Raw genomic sequence first — 17101 nt, 5'->3', positions numbered from 1 at the left:
CCTTGTAGGCCACCTGTTGGCGGCAGAAGTGGCCTCCAGCTGGAGTGCCGGGCAGCAGCAGTCCCTGGGCTGCTCTCCCCTCACCCTGGAGGCCCATGGCCACCTCAGAAGCTACACATGTTGGTGGTCACTCAGCTTGAGCCAAGGCTGGAGGGCTGATCTAGGGACAGTGGCCCTGCCTGCAGGCACGCTTGGGGCTGAGCTCCCACGCTGTACCATGACAGCTGGGGGAGTGGCAATTTCTATTCTACTGGAAAACCGAGGTTCACACTCTTCCTCCTGTGTGTGCGCTTCGCACATGGCTCCCTCCGCAGTCGTGACCCTCTTGAGGGACCCGGGGCGTCCAGAGAGAGAGGTGGGCCCAAGGCAGTGTCCACAGCCAGGGACAGTGGGACACTAGCTTCCGCTGGGGACCAGGCGCACACTCCAGCACAGGAGAGCTCGAGTGAATGCAGCAGCGGGAGTAGCAGAAACAGCTGATTCAGAAAACAAGCAAAACCCAAGCAGGTGCCTTGCTGGGGCCAGGGGAAGAGTGGTTTTGCTTTCTGCACCCAGCGCTCTGCTTAGGCCTGAGAGTGGGCCTGGCTCTGTGACCCACGTCTGCGTGGAGACTCGAGCATGCAAAGGCAGGTTCGAGTTTTTTCATAATGTCTCACACTGTGCTGAGCTCCTCGCCATTGCGTCTACGTGTGAACCACTGAAGCAATCTCACTGGACCTACAACCATCTGGAAGCATCCAGAACGTTTCAGGGCCTGCTATGTTTAGGGCCGGTTTGCTGATTCGTTGGTGATGTGATTGTCAGAGAAGGCAGTTACCTCTCGCTCCCATTTCCGGGTCACCAGGAGGCCGTGCCTACCTTACCTTGTACATACTGGGGTGCAGGGTTGTGCCCGTGGGTGCCACGATGGGGTGAAGGGTGTCAGAGGGGATCCCATTGGGTCCCGGCAGGCCCTGGTCGCCCTGTGTGTGGTGTGACAAAAACAGTTTTAAGTGAGAAGGAAGTGCAGCAGCAGCACCCGTCAGGGCCAAGCCTCATAGTAGCCACCCCATGTGGCCCTCGAGTGCCCAGTGAGCCCCTCTTGCTGCCCCTGCCGCCTCCTCGGGAGTCCAGGAGGTTTTCTTTACCTTTTCACCCTTTTCTCCATAAAAACCAAGTCCTCGGTTGCCCTGGGAAGATAAGTGGCTTCTGTGAGTTTTTGAAAGGGTCACAGTAAAATACAATTATATTTTTAGAAAAAAAGGAACTGGACCTCCCTGTGTGCGACACTATTGGGCCCACATGTGCACAGTGCTTGGAGTGTCCCTCCTGGGCTGGGGATGCCAAGATAGGGCCCAGCTGTGCGACTTAGTCAGTTGTCCACACTCGGCCAGGCTGGGGCTGGGGCTGGGGCGCCCTCGTTGCCCCAGAGTGCGCCCCAACTACTGCAGCGCATTTTCTCTCTCCTTTTGCTAAACTCATCCTAACTTCACATAAACACTTCTGATCTTTTTGGTGATTTGCAGGGACTTAGAATGAATCAGTTTAACAACGTGAATGATTCTTTGGGTTCAATCTGAATTTTCCTCTGCCTCCGGCCTCAGCGCAGGTCTCGCTGCGCCTCCTGCAGCAGTGCACAGGATGCACTTCCGATCCCAGGCCCTCTGTCTTCCCAGGTGGACAGGGTCACCGGGCGCTCAGCCTTCTCCATGCAGCCAGCTGCCCCCGCTGGTCCACAGAAGGAAAACAAAGCCCTAACCAAGTGTTTGCTGTTGCTTCTTCCCCACCTGGCTGGAGCGGAAATCATAGCACAGAGGAGCAGCCCCACGTTCCGGAGCCCGAGGCAAGGCCACCAGGAAGTGACCGGCTGGTGAGGACGGTTGTTTGGGTTTGCGGCAGCCTGGGGAGATCTGAGGCTGCTGCTTGTCTGTCGGGGGCCCTGCCGACTCTGGCTGCTCTGGCTGCAATGGGGAGCGGCCCTGGCCTCAGGGGCCGGGAAGCCCAGGCACTGGAGGGGTCGAGGCCTGCAGACATGGGGAGGTGGCTGCTGTGGTGTCCATCCAGGCGGGTCAATGCGGCCCCTGGACTTCCTGCTGTACCCCAGGGTTGCTAACATAGGTCAGGCTGATCAAACCTTCCCCACTAGCCTTGGCCAGCCTCCCTGGTCACTGTGAACCCCAGCTCTGTCCTCTTTAAGTTTCTGACAAACCAACCGTGTGGCCGTGCTTCCACCAAGCTGGCCACCCCTGAGGCAAATGGCCCAGCACCAGGCTGCAGCTGGACCTCAGGGTCCAGCAGGACCTGGTCACATTCAGGTAAGATGATGTCACTGTGTCCCCTAGACAAGCAGAGCCATATCCTGCCCATCTCGGGACATAGCACTGATCTAGGCCACTTACTGTTTGTTGTTGTTAGTTTGAGACAGTGTCTTGCTATGTAATTCATAACTATCCTTATGTAGCCTAGGCTGGCCTTGAACTCCTGGAGAGCCTCCTGCCTCAGCCTCCTGAGTGTTGAAATTATAGGTGCATGCCACCACATACTTACTGAAAATGTAACATTTCCTTCTTGCTTTCTTTTCTTCTTTTATTTGATTTTTGAGCTTTGAGATGGTCTTGTTGTGTGGTTCAGACTGGCCTTGAACCCACTATGTAACACAGGCTGGCCTTGAACTTGTAGAAATCCTCCTGCCTCAGCCTGAGTGCTGAGATTATAGGTGTTCGTCAACACCCAGATTTTTTTTTGTTTTATTTTGAAAATGCTACATTTCCAATCAAAGGTTCACTGGTGTGATTTTCAGAGAGCAACAGGAATGTGTTAATAGACTGGCACTCAACAAGCATTTGACATCCACACACAGGGACCAGGAACCACAGATATACCCCTGGCCCTAGGCTTGCCATTGACCATGAAGTCTTAAAAACCTGCAAGCCGCCTCTCACATAGTCTAAACAGCAAACAGCTGTCAGCCACGTCACTGTTGGGTGAAAGCGCACACAGCTGGCCCCTCCCCAGCCCCATCCCAGCAACTCACCGGTTGTCCTTTCGGCCCGGGGGGTCCAGGGGGTCCCTGCACAAACACAAAGATGTTGGCAGGCTGTCTTCTTTACCCCAGGACCCAGTGATGTCTGCCAGGAGTCCCAGGGTGGGCAGCTGGGGCGGGCGGGTCAGCAGCTCCCCGACTGTCGCTGGCCCTACCAGCTGTCCTGCTTGCTCCTGGGTGCTTGGGCCTTGGAGGTCCCCTGTGTCCTCATCATACCCCTCTGTGAGTCCCTGCCCTGTGGCCTTGGTGGCAGCTCCTCATTCCTCTGGGCCCACAGAACACTAGATGCTCACTGGAGACCTAATCTATGGAGCAGCCCTTGGTCACGCCGGGTGACACTGATGAGCAGGGAGTGGGGGCCAAGGCTGTCAGGGCAGTGCAGGGCCTGCTTCGGATTTCCCTGCGCTGTGTTTTAAAGAGCGAAAACCCCAAGCTATGAGGGCTGTGCTTTAGGAGAAAGAAGGACCAGCAGCCGTAAAGAGTGAGGGGTGTTGCTGGGTCTCCTGTCCACACAGACAGGGTCCTCGCCACACAGCTTCACGCACCAAGATTTGCTTTCTAAAAACAAAAATCACTGTTTGCCCTTCTTAGGCCCTGAAGGAAGAAGCTGTGCACCCAGCCCAAATGTTAGGGCGCTGGCTGTGCCGGGCACCCCACTTCTTAGGCTCTGTTGGGAAAGTGACACACAACCTCTTGGGATGCTGGTCCTGGTCTGAGGCCCTCTCACTTCTGGCCAGCACCTCCCCTGGGCAAGGGACCACACATGTCACTGCTGAGTAGGCAGGGGAAGCCATGTGCCTGCTGCCCTCTCAGGGTGGCCTGGGCCCTGGGAAGCAGCTGCCTCGGCACCCTCTCCTCCCCAGTGGTTCCATCAAAGCTGGGGTCCCTGGAATGCTGCAGCCTTCATGAGAGGCGCAGGGAAGATCTGTTAAATGGTGCCCAGCACCTCCGGCACCCTGGTGGCTATGGTGCCCATATGTGACACTGCCTGTGCCCTGCTCTTATGCGATGGCCATGGCCTGGCTTGGTGGACTCAGGACTTTCCTGCTCTGTCCAGGGTGACAGGACTTTGCCACACAGCTAGGCACAGGTCCAGGTATGCATACTCATGCCTGGCTAAGGGTCCAGGCCCAGATCAAAGGCGATGCCTCTGGCAGTGAGCCTGGGACTGAGACCCCAAGCCCTCGCCTCCCCAAACCCTGAGCAGCAGCCAGGCATGTGTGGAGGGAGGCTTGCTCTGTCCCGGAGGAGCCACAGAGGGCCCCGTGTCCACGGTTGTGCAGCAGCAGTGTCTGTGGATGACACGGCCCAAGGCCCACAGGTACTCAGTACTCACCGGTCTGCCTGGGGCTCCCACTGGACCCATCGGTCCCATAGGTCCGGGGTGGCCGGGAAATCCCTGTGGACAGAAAAGGAGATTGCATTGAGGGGAGAGGTGTCGCAAGCACGGGGTTCCAGAGTTCTGAACATTCGCTTGGACAATTTCTAATCAAAATCAGACTGACCTTGGGGCCGATCAGCCCAGGCTCTCCGGTTTCACCCTGGTGGAGAGGACAAGGGTTCAAGGTTAGCACTGTTGAGCACCTGGATACTTGGCATCATCTTGCTGAGAGTCAGGAATGGGCATTCAAAATCCGCCAGTCTATTGGGACGCCATGACTTTTTGTTCGGCTTGGGGCTGGGGCACCATAAACATGGGGAACGGTGTGCCCCCAACTAACGCAGGACTGAAAACACCCCAAGTGGAGAGGATGGTTATTCCATTACTCCAAAAACTCCTTTATCATGTTCAGCCCTACACAGATTCCCACATGGGTGAGAATCTATACAGGGGACCGCTTGGTTCCACCTCCCCCTTCCCCCACCTCTGGCTACGTACCCTGTATCTGTCACGTTCTTCTTTAGGCAGTGCATAAGGTTCACCTTTCTGGCCTTTGGGTCCTTGGGGTCCCTAAATTAGCAGGTATGTCGTAAAAGGAGAGACACAAGAGAGACTGTTAAAACTCAGTGTCACCATGGTGATTTGCACAGCGAAGTTTCCGTCTTTGCAGCCAATGCCTACTTGGCCCTGTGGCTACCACAGTGGCCCCGAACACCAGCCTCTATGTTCAGGTCCAGGAGTGGAGCTGCATTCCACGCTTCCCCAGCAGTATCCTTGCTCAGAGTTAAAATGGAAATGCTTCATGGGATTCTCTTAGTTTCAAAAACCCAAATGAAGCCTCTCCAAACTTGTCTTCTAGCATATCATTATGTTATTTTTCTTTGGAATGAACATAGGTGCTGTCTTTGGCATTGATCCTACACTGTTAGGCACCTGTGGTGGAGACCCTGGGTTATTCCTTAAAACTGGAACTATGACCAGTATAGACAGAAAGTACACAGTATTGTACAGTAACGGATGTGATTCTTGGCTAGGGAACTTAGGGTAGAGTGGGGACCAGTGTGCTGATGGGAAAACTGAACCACGCAGAACAGAACGGGACCTCAAAGGTCACAGAGGGTTGGCTCATGGATCAAGCCAGGAACCAGTGGACAGCAGGGTCTGGGGTTCAGTGTGGAGAACGGGAAGGGGCTCTTGGGAGAGGGCGGGAGACAGTCACACAGACCAAACACAGCAGCTTCTATCTCACGCTTAGGGAAGAGTGCAGCTCCTTGAATCCAGGGCCAGAGGCCCTGAGCACTGCAGGGAACACAGGAGGCTCTGCCTGACACAGTGAAAGGGGCCCCTAGCGGGAGCCCGAGACCAAGTATCCCACCAAGAGGACTCCTGGGACACCATCCTCCAGGCCCCAGCCTGGGCAGTGGCATGCACAGGCCATAGCAGCTTCCTGATTGTGCCCAGATTGGTGCCTACCTCTGCTCTGCCCCCCAAACACACCCCGTGCCCCTACTCACAGGTGCTCCAGGGAAGCCCCCCGATCCTGAGGGTCCCTGCGGGCCAGTGTCACCCCTGGTTCCATTGCAGCCGTCGTAGCCAGGCCTCCCCCTGGGCCCACCTTGGCCCGGGTGTCCCTGGAAAAGAGAAAGCCAGGTAAGGGGTCAGGGGGACGGACTCGGGCCAGACTGATGGAGGAGCAGATGCAGAGACCAGAGGCAGCAGGGAAACACCTGGGCCATCTGCCTGGCTCCTGGGGTGGCTGTGTCATGTAAGGGATGCGTGAGGGCAGCTGTTGCTTGCTGCAAAGGGTCCTAGGCGCCTTGGACACTTCTGCATTTCAGATAGCGGCCGGGACTCACTTGCCCTGCCGAGTCTGCCCACTGTATGGCCATGCAGAGATCAGAGTTCCAAAGGGAAGGGAACTTTGAGGTTTTAAGCCCAATAGAAAGTCCCCTGGATGTCCGCTGGAGCCAGGGCAGGCCTGGCCAAATTGGAAGTCTCCAGTTCCTTGGGAGACGTGACCACAGCCGGCTCTGGTGTCCTGTTTGTTCTTCAGGTGACAGATGCCCAAGTCTGTGTTTTTGATTGTGCAATTTCTCTGAAGCCCTGGATTTCTTGATAACATGTTGCAGAAAGATTTTCCAGGCCAGTAAGACATCTGCTAGATTTCCTTTGAGAATTCTGGAGAATTTCAAGAGTGAGGAACAAACCCTATGCACCGTGCCTTGTGCCCTGGATGGTATTAAGAAATATAAGGAGGAAAGTGGAATTCTTCTTCGACGTGCATGGCTTTTGCTTCAAAGGCGGAAGTCACTGTTTTAAGCCAGGCAGGGAGGCTTTTGGAACCGGAGGACCTCAGGGTTCTGCACTGAACCTATCTGCAGGGCCACCGGTCTGTGGCGCTGGAAACAAAGACAGCAGGACACCAGGGACCTGTGAGACGGGTCTGGCCACTTCAGCCTGAGGTTCTGCCTACTCGAGATCAACTATGTTCTGTGGTGCTTTTGCTTAAAATGTACCCTCCTTCCTTCACCATTTTCTGGATCATCTGCCTGCACTTTCTCATCAGAGCTTGAAATTGGGTTTCCAAGAAAAGCTTTCCTCACCTGAAGTGTGCAGTAGGATTTCTCAGCATGTCTATACAGGGCAACTGCAGGCTTTTTCTGTACGTGCTTTGCTTTTTTTGATATTGGGAATTGAATCCAGGACCTTGTGCTTTGCTCGTGCCACTGAGCTATATCCCTAGCCCTTCGTGTTGCTTGTTTATGATTGTTAAATGATGAAAATTACAAGGGTCCCCTAATTCCACATTGGTGACTAGACCAATTATGACAGGTGAGCAACTCTGCGATCCTGCGGGAACGCTCCTGCTTGTCTGCACAGTGTAACCGTTTCCTCCCTGAGCAGAGAACTATCTGCTCCCAATCAAGTCGGTTCACAGCAGAAACATGAATGGAAATGAGGGACAGATTCCTTTCCATTTTTCTTGTGTCTTGCTTTAAGGTTTCAAGTTTCCAGAGACAACCACTGTACGGTCCAGAGTCAAAATGAAGCTTAAACGCCAGTGACTTATTTTCTTTTAGTACTGGGGATCGAACTCAGGACTGCGCATTTGCAAGGCAGTGCTTCTTCCACTGAGCTAAGTCCCCAACCCCAATGACTTATTTTTATGCCATCTTTAGGGAAATTCCCCACTATTGTTTTATCCTGTGTCTCCAGATCCCAGCACGACCGCTCTTTCTCTCTGCTCCTGGCCTTGTGGTATGACCGAGTCCCGCTTGAGGGTACCTTAGGGGACACCAAGGTCCCTGGCACAGACGTCTTGGACATCATGACTTCCTCCATCCTCCCTGGTTCCTTGTACTCTTACAGGAGTCTCCTTAACATGAGGCAGGTGTGAACTCTCTTAGCTCACTGCCTCTGTGTACACAGCTGTGCATGTGCGTAGGCATGTGGGTGCGTGTGCATGAGTGTTTGCTAGGTAAATGTGTGCATGTATGTACATGTACTGCACGGGTATGTGCACATGTGAACATGCATGCAGGGTGTTTGTGCATGGGCACACATATGCACAGGTGTGCGGCAAGGGAGAAGACACACAAGTGGTTAAGGGCACGGACATCTGTGTATCTGTGCAAGGCCAGGGAAGCTGATGTCTGGGAAGTGCAGCCGCAGACAGGGGCAGGGGAGGGTGGTGCTTGAGGACGCGTGACAGACACATTTATCCCGAGGTCAGCTCTGGCCGGGAGTCTGGCCTGGGAAAACAGCGATCCTCCCTGCCGGGAGCACAGTGAGTCAGGCAGTTTGGTTTGTTATTTTATGCCACAAGAAGTAAAGTAAACTAGGTTAGGAAAACACTTTTATTGCATTTTGAGATTTTTCTCATGAACAAACCATGCCTTTCCTCTTGCTCATGCCCCATGTGGTCACCAAGGGACCCGGGCTGCTCAAATTCGGGGCTGCGTCCTGTCCACCCTGGCTGCCCAGGGTCCCAGTGATACTGCTGCCTCCTGCAGAGTGTGCCCCACGCCAATGCCAGTGCCTGTGTGACCTAAGGCCCAGGGTTCCGGTGTTTGTGTGGAAGCCACCCTGCCTGGACTGGGATTCCAGGGAAAACCACTGTGGAGCAGCCTAGGGTTGCGCCCCGAACCACAAGAGTTCTCCAGTTCTCAAGGCAGGCAATGCTCAAAACCCCAGACATCCAAGCACTTACCGGAATCCCGTCAGCCCCGGGGAATCCAGAGACGCCTCTTGGGCCCTGTGAGGAAGGAGAACGAGTTAGCCAGGGCCAACACACCCCATGTCCCTGCAGCAGAGCACCTGGGTGATGTCCTTACCACGTCTCCTTTAGGTCCCGGTGTCCCAGGAGCACCTCGTTCACCCTTGTCACCTTTGCGGCCCTGGAGCCCTGGGAATCCTTGTAGTCCTGGAGGCCCACTGAAGCCTTGGGGACCCACTGGCCCGGGCTGACCCTGTAGGACAACACATATTCAGTTTCATGATTAAAGCAAGATACCTATGGTGCACACCTGTAATCCTAGCACTCTGGGAGGCTGAGGTAGGAGCATCACAAGTTTTAAGTCCTCCCTGTACACTCTTGATTTAGTGAGATTTTTGTCTTAAAATGAAAAATAAGAAAGGGCTGGGGATGTAGCTCTGTGCAAAGGCCCTGGGTTCAATCCCCAGCACTGCAAAACCCCCAAATCACCCATCTAAGATACACATTTCCAGGCACCACTCTCTTCCACACTCTGTTCATTCTCAAAGAGCAACGATCTTCAGAGAGCACTGAGCCAGCCATCTCTTCCACGGCAGCTGGGACAGAGTCCTGGCTAGAGAAGGGCCCGCGGAGTTTCTGGGGAGAAGGAAACTTGACCCTGGGTGGCTGATGCCATGTCACCATGGAGTGGCAATACGGGCTCCCTTCTATGTCTTTCTGGTGTTGAGATTTGAGCCTCACACAGATGTGCACGATCCTATCTCTGTTTCCTTCCCTGGATGTGTGTGGTAAGGCATGGAAATAACACAGCATCTAGGCAGCAAAGCCTCGAGATGTTTACTTCTGTTTTGTTCACACAGGAAAAATAAATAGTTATGCAGTGTGGAAAATCATCCACACCCATCAAGGTGGTGAGCAACAAGGGCTTGGGAAAATCAGAGCCCTGAGCGCGGCCAGCAGGGGAGAGGCCAGGGCTCCCAGGGTGACCTGCGGTGCTGTCCCTGGTCTCGGCTACCCAGCAGCCTCGTGGCAGACAGAGACCTGGGAGGGGGAGCAGAGGTGCAGATGGCTCCACACACCAATCACACATTTGTGTGATTGGCATGGCTCCAGAACCATCCACAGACGAGTAGATGCAGTGTCCAGGACAGAGTGGAGTGGATGCCCCCTACTGCAGCAAGGAGCCCGGGATGCCTGGCAGGGGTGAACGCAGTGCTCACTGGAACCTGCAGGCACCCTGTTTGTGTGCAGCAAGGAGGATGGGACAGGGCCGGGTGAGGAGCTGAGCTGGGGTATGGGGGGCACTGGAGGCCCAGCTTGAGCTTGTCCCCTCAGTCTCAGAAGACCTAGTGTGTGGGAAGGTGGCCTTGAGGGGCAGGGCTGGGATGAGCGACCCAAGGCTTTGTACCTCATCTGAGCCCAGGGAGCCTTGGAAAAGCTGCCCGGGTGCCCTCAGGCCAGGGTGGGTCTGAGGTCCAGATGTGTGGGTCCTCTCTGTCCCCAAGTGTTCTGGGTGAGGCCAGAGGCTGCAGTCAGCATCATCCCTAGGGTGTCCTTTGGGTGGGGGTGGTGCTCAGTGGGTGCGGATCTCCTCTGAAGGTGACGGAAGTGTAACTGGATAGAGTGGGGCTGCCCACTCTTGTCATGTCGTGAATGTTGTGGATGGGACACTTCAGGGTGGTCAGTTTTGTGTTCTATAGATTTCACTTCTGATAAAAAGGAAGGGGGCTGCATGGTCAGAAAAGAGAGACTGGAGTTTTCTTCGGGATCCAAGCCAATGTCTTTAGCTGTGCTGTCTTGGCTGCCTCCATGTCCTGAATGGATTCAAAACGTTTCCCTCTCACGGTCATCTTGACTTTGGGAAGAGCCAGAAGTCACGTGGTGCCAGATCCAGAGACTGAGGCAGACGAGGATGCAGCATCCTGTTAGTATAGTGCTTGGCAGCAGTCACTGTATTGTTTATTACATGTGATAAAGACCCTCAAGAGAGAGCACTCCGGAGCTGCTGCAGGAATCGGCAGGACAGCGGGATGAGTGTGTTGGCAGAGAGGGCTCTGAGGGCAATGCAGCTTTTACCATGACAAACTTCAAGCACATTAAATGTTAGCTACGCTTTTGATCGTGACTGCATCCTCTGGCAGCAGCCCTGGAGCAAAAGTGTGACCCTGGCTGATCGCCTCTGTCCTCAAGACTGGGGCACAGAGCAGCCCTGGACTCCAGTTGGGGTGCAGGGAGCTCGGGGAGCAGCACCCTTAGGCGCCATTTGCTACACAACACCTGCTGTTCCTAAGAGGAGGCCACACCAGTCCTCCTGGGGCTTGTGGGGAACGTAGATTCCCAGAGCCCATCACACCATCTCGGAATCGAGGTCTGACCCCGGGGGTTAGAAAGTATGAGAATCACTGTGTGACACCACAGGTTTCCCCCCTTGGCTTCGGGTTGATAAGGGGAGCTGGGGGCACTGTGGGAGTGAAGGTCTGGAGCCAGGTGGCTCCTAGCTAGTTCCTGAGTCTGGGTCCAGCACAGGGAACACGCGTCCTGCTGGCTGGCCATCAGTTCTAGCTGCATTTCTCTTGGGCATGTGCTTTGGTGACATCTTCAAGGCAGAGCACATTGTGGTCCCTGTGACAGGTGCCACACTAGGCTCAGCCGGCACTGCTGAACCCACGGCCATACCAGAGGCCCACTGCTGTCCCACCAAGCACTCCTACATCTGGGCACCACGCTTCTGAGCACTCAGGTGGAGCAGGAGCCACAGTGTGGAGGGCCCAGAGTCACTCTGTAACATTAGACCTGAAAGGAGAGAGGCCGGTGACCACGCAGGCTGCAGATCCCGCCTGGTGTCGCAGTGGTGTCTGCCTCTACCCAGAGCTCATTAACCCTCCAGCATGCCTGGTAAAGAATTGAGAGCTCTGTGTGTCAGAGAAGATGAGAAACGTTTCCAAGAATAAACTCCGAAGGGCAGCTCTTTCCTGGTAGAGCCGAAACAAGCTTGCAGTGACGCACAGGCTGCCTCTGAATGGTAGGAAGCCCGTCCTCCTTCCTCAGCTGGCTCTTCCTGTGTCACCTTCCATGGGCACCGGCGACCCCAGACAGTCCAGCCCTCACTGTGGATCTGCCCTTCCTGCGCTGGCTCAGACATGCCAAGGCCAAGGGTGGCAGTGCTCCATGATCTCGGGGAATTCCAGACTAAGTCCCACTTGCCACAATCTGAAAATATGGTTTCCCAAGGCAGGATTGTTCTAGGACCCAGGAAAACAATTCTCTGTCCAAGATTTGGAAATGTTTACACCACTTAAGGAGGACTTTTATGTCACGCTGCTATGCTGGGGGGGGGGCGGCGCTGGGCCAAGCTAATTCAGGTGTGGACGTCGGTGTTTATCCTTTGTATCTCATACACAATCGCCGTCAGTAATTGTGTATCTCATACACAATCGCCGTCACAACTGCCTCTCCCTGTACCACAGCACCCCGAGGTGAGCCTGCGTCTGCCTCTGGGAGCTACACTTCCTTATTTAGCAGATCAGGCTCCCTGCCACTCTGTGCTAAGGATTTGCTCCATGGGGTGGAATCACGTGATCTTCTCATTTCCCCAGTCATTTGATGACTGTGGTATTAGGGTCCGTATAAAATCAGTAGCATCGCCCTATTTGGAGAGGCGAGCCTTCACCCTAACCTCCTCTTCATATTGGCTTGGAACAGAGCGTGGGCCCCAGTGAAGGAGCCAAACCCACAACACAGAAGAGGGCATTGGGGACTTTTGGGGGTCTGGGCTAGTAAAGGTTTCTTATGGAAGCAGAGATCGCCATTAAAGCAAACAGCTGACAGGTTAGAAAGCTCGACTGGCAAACGCACTGGGAGAAACAGACGTGAGACAAGTGTTTGCTGAGTGGCTTCTGCCTCGAATCTGTGAAGAATCCCCGAAGTCCCAGACTCTACCGAGAAATCTGGCAGCAGACTGAGCAGACATCACCAAAGGGGAGCCTAGGTGGGAGCCAGCATTGGGAAGATGAGGGACGCGGCTGAAGGAGGGAAAAGCAACTGACCGTGCAGACCAGGCGTCCCTCCAAGCACAGGCGGGACGGTGACATGGGGACTACCGCTCAGCGTGGCAGACGCAGCAGCCCTGGCTGGGGAGGGGCTCTGTGTGTCCCCTCGATGCTCTGAGTCACCCAGCAGTGGCTGTCCTGGCTCTGTGCTAGGGACAGGACAGCCCTGTCCACGTGAGGCCTGTGTGGGAACGTGTGCTGGGGCTGGGCAGAACCCCGAGCCAGAATGTCTGCAGTGCGGCCAGCGGGAGCATGGTGTGGGGTGCAGCCGTGGAGTGAACCCACACTGCACTCGGAGGAGGAGCCAGGCCCTGCGCCTGAGCACTGAGGTTTGATCGTATGACGTTCTAGAAGGGGCAAAACTGAGGATAGGAAACGGCTGCTGCCAGGGGCTGCACACGTCCTAAGCCTGCTCTCTGCAGGGCTTGGTGGCTGCCATGGCTCACTGAGAGGCCCAGAATCTGAACCCCCTTGGCTGGACCCAAAACAGACACAAAAGACGCTAATGGTGGTAGAGAGGAAGGCGGCGGCCCTGATGCTCTCTGTGACCCGGTCCTGTCTTCCTGGCTTACAAGGCAGAAGACATTTAGCAAAGAAAAGAGCTACCTGCATCTCAAAACCCTCTGCCCAGGAGGCAGATTGACAAGAAGCAGTCAGGCTAGTGGTGCAGTTCGGAGCCCAGGCCATTGGAGCAGGAGACGGGGTAGTTGGTCCTGCCCCCTCAACCTGTGGAAGGCCCGAGCCCCAGGGTGGGGCTCTGTAGTTCTATCTGAAGTGGCTTGGAGAGACTCGCATTGCAAAGCAGAGAGAAAGGGCTCCAGGCCTCCATTCCAGTCCCCCCGGAAACTGAGTCAAGCAGGCAGTGCTGGGCTCTTGTCCTCCTGGCCCTGTGCCTGCGGCCAGTGGGGCTGTTGGAATTGGACGCGATGCTGCCAGGCATTGGTTGGCAGCCTGACTTTCTGGGAAAGCCTCTTGGCATCCGGGCTTCAGCAGTAAGCCCATCTCACCCGCCTGAACACCAACCTTGCCTAAGAGGCTGGCCGGGTTCCTTGGGCCCCCTGGTTCCCAAAGAGACCACCGTCAGGGTATGGAGGGCGGGAACTGGAGCAACTGGACCCTTGGACTGGGCTGGGAGGGCGGAGACCCTAGCAGCACTGCAGGGATGCGGCACGGCGGCCTGTGACCCAGGACCAGCCTGCTGAGCAAACACTGTCATGCAGCCTGGCTATGGCAGTGAGCTAACAAGCCAGGTGTACTGGGTGACTGGAGGGTGACGATGAGGACAGGAGGTAACAACATGTCACCCCAGTCACCACGAGGGGCCGTTAAAAGCCAGTTGCCTGATTCTGTGGCTCCCGCCTCAGCCTGATTCTCAGGTGCCAGCTGCCCGAGCCAGTATTTTCCTGGCATTGTGAGGCCACGCTCAGAGCAAGTGGCTGGCATGAGTCACAGCGGAGGCCCTGGTCCCACACAACGAGTTCTCTGCCTTCACCCCACAGGGCAGGATGAGAGCATCGAGGGCTGCCAGGGTGTGACCTCCCCATAAGGATGAGCAGGCTGCTTCTGGCCCTGGGCAGGGAAGGTCAGCATGTGCGTGGATGAGGGCAGGACAATAGGCATGTCCCCCACACTGGACAGAATGGCAGCCTGTGCCACCCAAGCACCCATGTTGGGCTCCAGGAGGAAAGGCCCAGGCTGGTTCCACTGCAGCTGAGGCCTGAAGTCCTGCATCTATATTCTAAATGTTGCATCTGTATTCTAAATTCTATATTCTAAATCCCATGCACTGCAGGCAGACAGGAGCCACCTGTGTGTCTGTCTGATTTTTAACTTACTTTTGCTTTTGGTCTTTTGGAGACACAGCCTCACTTTGGAGGGCAGGCTGATCTTAAACTCACTGCGTAGCCCACACTGGCCTTGAACTTCCAGCAATCCTCCTGTCTCAGCCTCCTGAGTGCTGGGACGACAGGTGTGTGCCACCATGCCTGGCCAAAAACTTAGCTTATAAACCTTTTTAAGAAACTTATAAAAATGTATCTTCTAAAAAACATATTTACTATAGAGAATATCTTTTTTCACATAAAATGAGCACATACTGTTTGTACCAAACATCCCATGGCACGAAAGAGGATGCCCTGGTTACTCTTCCAGCTGGTGCTGCGGCCTCTGCCCAGCCCTGCTCTGCACCGCTGCAGCCTGGCAATGGACTGTGACCACCACTCTGTCCGTCAGGGCTGCCCCACCTGGCTGCCGCTGTACCGGTCTCTGGATCACTGTGAGGTCTGGTGCTGCCCATTGGCCTCAAGAGTTCTCCTGGCGTGGGCCGAGTGGAAGGAAGGTCCAGCACCACGGCTGCTGCCTCAGTGTCCAGCCTGTGCCACATGTGAGCCCTGTCCCACTGTGCACATTACCATCGGTGCTCGGGAAACCGCAGCCTTCAGAGATAGCTTGGTGCTTGGGTGCTGGTGTAGCAGATGTCCCAACTCTCCCTGGCCCCTCTGCCCAATGGATGGCCCTGCTGCAAGGCCTCTTGGCCTCAGAGTTCATTTTCCAAGTGACGTTGGGAGAAACTGCGCGATTTTTACCACTTCCTTCTTCCTGTGCTTCCTTCCTGGGTTCTAAGCTTCCTTCCCTGTCATTTTAGTTGAATTTCTCCATCTTTCTGAAGAATATTTTGTTTCTGAGTACTGTCAATGAAACTTACTTTTAAACAAGCACTGCTGAGCTGCTGCCACCAACTTAAAACCCCGCAGGGCTCCGTGCTGTAGCCTCCCAGGGCCAGCTCTGTCCCACTCCCTGGCCTGCCATCCTGTACCTCGGCCTGCCTTTCCCTGGTGACGCCTTACCCGGGTGACGGTGGAAGAGAAGTCTGAGGTCTTTGGCCCCCGCTGCAGGGCTCAGGAGTTTGCTACTTGTCACAGACTGGATGCCACAGAGCAGCTGCAGCACTGCCCCAAGGTGGGTGTGCCCTGGGCACTCCTCAGCAGTGGGCAAGCGTGCAGCTGCTTGTGTGGTGAGCCTTTTTGCTCAGCTGTCCTGACAGGCAGGAGCAGCATTTCGATTTGATGCCACCCCTTGCATTCCTGCAGGCTGCTATCTTTGTGAACCCGAGACCGAGCTCGGGGTGCCCTGTTCCTGTACACAGCATGATTGTCCTGGGGGTCGGGCGCTGCCCCACAGCACTGTGGCTGGAACCTGACACCCCCGAGGCTTCAGGGACAACTCCACACCCTCCTCTCTGCCTGGCCCTGGGCCCCTGGCCTCAGTGACCGTCCTCAGCACGTCCTGGGGTGTCTGCCACCCAGAACCTTCCCCAAACCTGGCCAGAGGAGCGGTCACAGTGTCCTGGCCATTCAGTGGGCTCTTGCTCACCCAGGATCTGTTTCTCCTTCTGTAGTGTTTGTCTCCCTTTGTTGGCTTGGGAATGGAGCCCCAGACTCAGGTGCACTGGGCAGGTGCTTGCTCCAAGACACACCTGGGCCTGAGCCTTGTCTGACCTCTCTCGTGGTGTGGGGTGCTGGAGGCAGAGCTCTGGGGTTCCTTCAGGATGCATCTGTCCTCCCACCCCCGTTGGCTGCCTGAAGTCACCTGGGTGGGGCAGAGGGCAGCCCCCAGGGCCGGTTCCCTCAGTCCACTGGCCGTGGATTCCTGGTGGAGAGGAGTGTGCAACTGCTGCTCAGCAGGAGCCAGGCTGGAATGAAGTCATCAGGCAGGAGACCACCAGGCTTGCGGCTTGCAGGCGGCTATCAGACAGATGTGCAGATACCACGCAGCGCTGCGGGGGCAGGGAGGGCTGGGGCGCCAGGCGCTCTGCCAGGCTCCTTGGGGAATGTTGGAACCCGCGACGGAGTGGGGGTGGGCGGAAGACTCAAGGTGAGAGGCTGCGGGGGAGAGGGGCGAGTTTGCCAGCAGGCATCTTCAGAACCACTATGGAAGGAGGGTCTTTGCTCTGAAACCGAATTTTAACCTAAGGTCAACAGAAGTTGCCTTACTCCCGCCCGCATTCCCGGTGTGGGGGTGGGGTGAGGGGAACGGTGCAGTTCCAGTGGTTAACACTAGGGGGCAGTAAGAGCCCCGCGACCTAGATGGACTTCAGGCCCAGATTTCCAAGGGACCCCGACGACATCCCAGGCTTGAGACTCTAGGGTCACCGTGACTCATCTCCATGGGCCTGTGGGGAAAGTCCCTAATTCATGAAGAGCTTGTCTCCCATGGGGAAACTGATGAATACTGACAGCGCAATTCCAACCACGGCAAAGAGCAGAGCGAAGTCATTTTCTTTCTCCAGGTCGGGAGCCAGTGTAGCAGCGAGCTCACCCACAGCCCCTTTCCCTTTCTCTTGCTGAGGGGAGCAGGTTCTCAGTGGTGCCACTGGAGCTGGACCCTTGCACAGGCCCAGGACAGGGGGCCTGAGATGTCAAATGTCTGAGACC

General features: G+C 55.6%; 1 protein-coding gene across 1 annotated transcript in view; it reads right to left on the bottom strand.

Moving 5' to 3' along the window:
- The window catches only part of Col4a2 (collagen type IV alpha 2 chain), a 116877-nt gene that overhangs the window by 33372 nt on the left and 66404 nt on the right, over positions 1–17101 (bottom strand). The window contains exons 5-13 of the mRNA XM_063247028.1: positions 8738–8872; positions 8614–8658; positions 5918–6034; positions 4902–4973; positions 4528–4563; positions 4359–4421; positions 3014–3049; positions 1128–1169; positions 864–962 (exon numbers count right to left, since the gene is read on the bottom strand). Of these exons, the coding sequence (XP_063103098.1) occupies positions 864–962; positions 1128–1169; positions 3014–3049; positions 4359–4421; positions 4528–4563; positions 4902–4973; positions 5918–6034; positions 8614–8658; positions 8738–8872 (645 nt within the window). The remainder of the gene's footprint in view (positions 1–863; positions 963–1127; positions 1170–3013; positions 3050–4358; positions 4422–4527; positions 4564–4901; positions 4974–5917; positions 6035–8613; positions 8659–8737; positions 8873–17101) is intronic.

Source organism: Cavia porcellus, unplaced genomic scaffold, assembly GCF_034190915.1.
Source record: "Cavia porcellus strain 051 isolate PalLab524CR breed Dunkin Hartley unplaced genomic scaffold, mCavPor4.1 scaffold_4, whole genome shotgun sequence".
In the NCBI taxonomy this organism is placed as follows: Eukaryota; Metazoa; Chordata; class Mammalia; order Rodentia; family Caviidae; genus Cavia; species Cavia porcellus.
Note: the sequence above shows the minus strand (reverse complement) of the source record. Positions and strands in the feature narration are given on the sequence as shown.